Source organism: Bradysia coprophila, unplaced genomic scaffold (assembly GCF_014529535.1).
Source record: "Bradysia coprophila strain Holo2 unplaced genomic scaffold, BU_Bcop_v1 contig_123, whole genome shotgun sequence".
Taxonomy (NCBI): Eukaryota; Metazoa; Arthropoda; class Insecta; order Diptera; family Sciaridae; genus Bradysia; species Bradysia coprophila.
In genome coordinates, this window is record NW_023503397.1 from 1,110 (window position 1) to 6,536 (window position 5,427).

The window sequence follows — 5,427 nt, forward strand, 5'->3', positions numbered from 1 at the left end:
CCGGGCCTTCGGCTATCAGATTTGCATTGACGAAGGTAACGTATTCAGGGAAAGTGCAATTTTTCCCTTTTCCGGATTGCCGATTCATTTTCAAATAGGAAAAATTCGATGCGATCCATCCATTACTCTATATGGGTTCTTGGATATAAGCGATATTTTTCAGTTTCATAAATGTTGGCCCGAAAATGTGAAACGTACTGCCGTCACACAGCTGTTGCCAGTGGCAACACAATAAAAAAGAAACGACCATTTCATAGTCCATGAGCGTACAAAAATTTCATTAAAAGTAACCATACCGACAATTTTCCATTGTTTCCACAGTCGATATTTGTGCGAAATGCACTTAATAAACGGTAATCATCTTAAGAAGCGTTAATCCGTCGAAACAGACCAAAAAGATCGATTCCCCGTACTCAAAATATAAAAAAGGCAAAAAAATGTATATTTGACCTCTGTGCCGGCGGCGGGACCGTCCACCACCAAAAATTTATATGCGTTCGAACGGGCTTGACTCACCCGTCAATATGAGCCATATATCAAAAAAAATGCCGTCCCAAATGGCCAAAACGGCAATCAAAAACATTTTTGCTTCACTGTGCTTTGGAGTAGCTTCGAAAGTGACCCATTTGAAGAGTGTTTGTGCGGCGGAAAACATAACCACCACGGCGTGTGAGGTGTCTAATGAAAGCTCAGGACCTGCTCTATCGAATAGAGAAGGAATCCCGTTACCACAGTTCACCTGATCCGCACAGCAAGTGCGAAAGTGTTCCCGACCCTAAGTTTCCATCTCACTTCGAAAGTGTTTTCTCCCAAAATTCAAACCGTACCATATCGTGTTTGGCATCGTTAGATAGGTCTTGAACGCACCGTCATTTTTGAGCCCGCACACCACCGTGCACCGACCGACGCAGCGGGCTGCAACTGGTGAAAAACCAAAAGTCAACCAAAATAGAAAAAAAAATGTTTTTCACTTTTCTCGAAAATGTGTCATATCGATTTATTGAGTCATATATGTATCGATCGGGCTGTTCCAGTGCACGAATAGGTGAAAATATAAAGAAAAAAAATCGCACAGTTTTTGAGCAAAAAATTTTTTAGTGAAGTAAAGTGACCCTAATAACTTTCGAGTAATATCTCCCCGAAGAGTAAACCGAATGGATCTGTGTTTGGTATCTACGTGTTGACCATGAAATTCTGCGTCGATCTATGGCAACTTCGGGTGGCGTTGCACCATCGCACCAACTACATAAATTTTCGAAGTAAAATGTAAATTTTTCATTTTCGCTCAAAAATGGTAAAAAATATTTTTTTTTCAAATTTTTTTCGCCTCTATCATGTTGGGCGGTTCCCGCCCGACGTTTTAAGACATAGTTGAAAAAATGGAAAAAAAATCGGCGAAAAAAATATCGACCCAATTTTAGTATAAATCCCATCTGTGTCACCCAACAAACACCCCCAGGTATAAGGAATAATTTGTAAAAGCACTCCGGCCTGCGGCCGTCGCGCAATAGAGGAACCATCATACACCCCGTGCGTGGATTATGGTTTGATACAAATGTACGGCAATTTGTTGAAAGTGGATGCATACGGAAACATTCTAATTTGTGTGCACGGCTTTGAGTTTTTAAAGCAGTAAGTACCGAACAACACCACACATCACCCGAACCATTCCAGGTTATTAAATTTTGATCCTCGTACAGTTCCCAAGTGTATGAAGTGTATCCGAACAAATTTCTACAATTGGATGAGTCTCGAGTGTATGTCTTAAACACATTGTTCAATCTGCCGGAAACTTATCTTCTGGCGTGTCTCGTGGATTTCTTTACAAATTCGCCGGAATACATTCGTGAGAAGACAGGCGTGCGAGCTGGTTGCCTATTCATGTCGTTTCAGTCAATTTTCCAGGATGTCCGTAGTGCCATGGACTATGTTCACATTCACGGTGATCTGAAGGCGAAAACAACTCAAGTAAATGAACCCTCAATAGGTAAACGTACCCGGAACGTAATCATCACATCATTTTATTCCACAGAACTTGGATGAATATGTGAAAAAGGATCCACGCCTACCAATGGTTCTGTCGCGTATCCGAGAGTCTGGCGCCAAAGTTTTTCTCCTCACAAACAGCGAATTTAATTTTACCAACAAAATAATGACATACTTGATGGACTTTCCGCACGGAGCTAAGCCAGACGAACCGCATCGACACTGGACCACTTATTTCGATATTATTGTTGTGGATGCACGGAAACCGTTGTTTTTCGGCGAGGGCACCATTTTGAGACAGGTGGATTCAACAACAGGAGCATTGCGTGTCGGTACACACATGGGTCCGCTGGAACAGGGTCAGGTTTACTCGGGCGGTTCATGTGATGTGTTCACACAATTGTTGGGTGCTAAAGGCAAAGACGTTCTGTATGTTGGCGATCATATTTTCGGTGATATTTTGAAGAGCAAGAAAATACGCGGCTGGAGAACATTTTTGATCGTACCCGAACTGGTTCAAGAATTACACGTATGGACGGACAAATGTCAATTGTTTGCGGAGCTGCAAAATTTGGACGTTAGTTTGGGCGATATGTACAAGTAAGTTGGTATAGATATCAGTGAAATTTACGTGAGAATAACACCGATTTTGCCGGCAACAGAAATTTAGACTCAAGTACTCATGAAAAACCGGACATATCAAAGTTACGAGCTTCTATTAGAGATGTTACACACAAAATGGATCTTGCCTACGGCATGATGGGATCGTTATTTCGTTCTGGTTCTCGTCAAACTTTCTTTTCTAGTCAGGTACGTTTTAAACGTCTACAATAATTCACCATGGCGGCCACATGACAAAAAAACATTTTCATTTTCAGGTGGTCAGATACGCTGATTTGTATGCCGCAACGTTTCTCAATCTTATTTATTATCCGTTTTCGTACATGTTCCGAGCGCCAGCCATGCTTTTGCCTCACGAATCAACTGTAGCCCACGAACAGCGATTCATTATGGACGCTCCGATGATATCACGAACAAGATCACGCATGGGATTGGGATCGTTGAGCACCATGGATTCCATACAGAAAGTGGACGATATTAAGGATGTTCAGGTGAGAGTCGGATGTTGTAGCAAACCATAATTCAAACTAACAAAAAAAAATTGTATTCGGTTCCAGACCAATTCAGTGCCTCATACTCGTCCCGAAACACCGCGATCTGTTACACATAATCACGATGAAGATTGTTCGGATGAGGAGAGCGATCCGATCAAAGTGGAAGAAGAGGAGTGATTACTATTTGCACAACGAATGCTGCTGCTGCCGCTATACGCTTAGAATATTTTCTTTTTCTCTTTCATTTCAATAAAATTTATCGAAGCAACAAATTAACAAATTGAAACATACACACCCGCGCGCGCGTTTATTATCCAATAATAATTTGTCAAACGTACGTTAATTAGCAATACAGAGTTGTGTGCACATTATTCTATTATATTGAAGCATGTCGGAAGTGCATCGTTCGTTTTACTTTCTAAGTTGTGTAGCCTAATCAAGAAGAAAACAACAAATTCAATTGCGCGGCTAGAATTTATTTTTTATTTTTTAAGAATTGATTGTATCTCCAAAAAGCAATGTCTATAATCCATTTATGAATTCGCAGTTAGTAGCACAAGAAGCAATAATTTACCAGTAAAAAAATCAAAAAAAAGAAACAAAAAAAATATTAGAAAATTCGTTTAGTGTCAATTCAATTAGTCATCGAATGAAACGAATCAAATAATACAATAATTTACAGGTTGTCCTCATAATGGATATTATGTTACGAATTGTGAATGTAGTGAAGTAAAATAAATTAAATTAAAATTTAAAGTAAAAAAATATAATTTTCTCATCACTTACATTGCATCTAAATACTTCGTAGAGCCTGTTTTCATGTTTATAATCGAATTTTTGTTAAGTTTTTTTAAGTAAAATCTTCATTTTGTTTTTTATTTTTTGTTTTATTTTCATTTCATTTGTTAGGGCCCCGTCCCGCCAGAACACCATGCTCAACAAGTTTTAGGCGATTTATCACTTGCTGTTCCGTTGATTGTAAAGCGGACTCTCGGGAGAGGACAACATCAAGCAGTGCCTACCGTCAGGCATTTAATTCCTACAAATACCGTTCAATTCTTAGAGAAACAAAAATTTCTTAAAATACCATAATTTACAAATTAGGGATTTTTTCGGTTTTCTTTTGCCAGTGCAAATAAGTTAAGTTAAAGGTAGGTGGAAATAAATCCCTACACCTGTTGTGCGTACCCAATTTTTTGAATAATTGAGTTAGGTTGGATTCTAACACTATTTATCAATTGTAGTATATTACTGGGATGGATTTCCTTGATAATACTGGGCGGATGTACCCTACCAGATATCTAGCTCTATGGATAATGTAGGCCGGACATTCACACAGTAAGTGCTGGGCGTTCTCTAATTGGTCGTATTTGTGACACATAGGAGAGTTTGTTATAGATAATTACTCTAGATAGCTCTAGATTTGCCAGTAGAGCGACCTCGATGCAAGACTTTTTCATCAATATTTCTTGTACAGCATAAAGTATGGCATTGTTATAAAGCTGAGACTCTTGGCTACCATATAAGCAACCACATTGACGGGAAATACTCATACCACTAAGGTATTGAAGCGTCCAAATTTCACCGAGGGTAGCCTAAAAGTGCAATTTCTGAAAATGTAACAGAAAGCTTCGATTCAAAAATATTTTTTTTGCTGTTCAAAAGGGTTTGCAAAACTAGTCTGGGATCACCTTTCAAAGGCTTCCTCGGTTGCTTCGTAAAGGAGATATCAGTCTTGTAACATAGTGAATTCTTTACTTTTAGCTACTTTTGCTCAATGAAGAAATTATCGAGAGCCATAATTTTTACACTGTAAATCTGAGAATCTGTCCCTCTACCAATTCCAATGTAAATCTTAAGTCCTCACTGTTTCACAGGCCCTGGCTGACGCTGGTGCTGGTTCTCAGGAACAGCTCAGGGTATTTTGCTAAAACTTGAATAAAACTTCCCTTCCCCAACTCACTTCTGAAAAAAAACCTGGATGTTAACTTACACGTTTATTTAAAATTTTTAAGCCACACTGTGGGTTGACTTAAAATATTCGTCAAAGCCACCAAATTGATGAAAAATTTATTCCGGTGTGTTTGGGACTAAACCGGTCTTGTCCGTTTCTCGTCTTTTCTTCCTCTTAACACATCCATTCTTGAACCCAATACCACATCTGTATATAGAAATACAGTTACAACAATGCTCTGATCTGATACATCTCGCAATGAGACGGTGGATCAATGGACGAGATTTATTTTCTTACACAGATAATCCGCAGACCCTCTAAACCCCTGTGCGTCTTTCTTAAGACGACAGGTAAAAGAGTCCATTCTCATTG

General features: G+C 39.1%; 1 protein-coding gene across 1 annotated transcript; it reads left to right on the forward strand.

Annotated features, from left to right (window-relative positions):
* Window positions 1–1,519: 1,519 nt before the first annotated feature.
* LOC119073067 (cytosolic purine 5'-nucleotidase-like) lies at window positions 1,520–3,688 on the forward strand. Its single transcript, XM_037178371.1, has 6 exons — window positions 1,520–1,632; window positions 1,701–1,968; window positions 2,033–2,586; window positions 2,649–2,796; window positions 2,865–3,098; window positions 3,165–3,688. Exons 1-6 carry the CDS (start codon window positions 1,556–1,558, stop codon window positions 3,276–3,278), a joined length of 1,395 nt encoding a protein of 464 aa, XP_037034266.1. The 5' UTR covers window positions 1,520–1,555; the 3' UTR covers window positions 3,279–3,688.
* Window positions 3,689–5,427: the final 1,739 nt, after the last annotated feature.

What these genes read in the sequence shown, in the direction of transcription:
- LOC119073067 (XM_037178371.1), top strand. Translation starts at nt 1,556, where the DNA reads ATGTACGGCAATTTGTTGAAAGTGGATGCATACGGAAACATTCTAATT. An exon ending in TGAAGGCGAAAACAACTCAA is followed by an intron (nt 1,969 to 2,032) that starts GTAAATGAACCC and finishes TTTATTCCACAG; the next exon opens with AACTTGGATGAATATGTGAA. An exon ending in AAACTTTCTTTTCTAGTCAG is followed by an intron (nt 2,797 to 2,864) that starts GTACGTTTTAAA and finishes TTTCATTTTCAG; the next exon opens with GTGGTCAGATACGCTGATTT.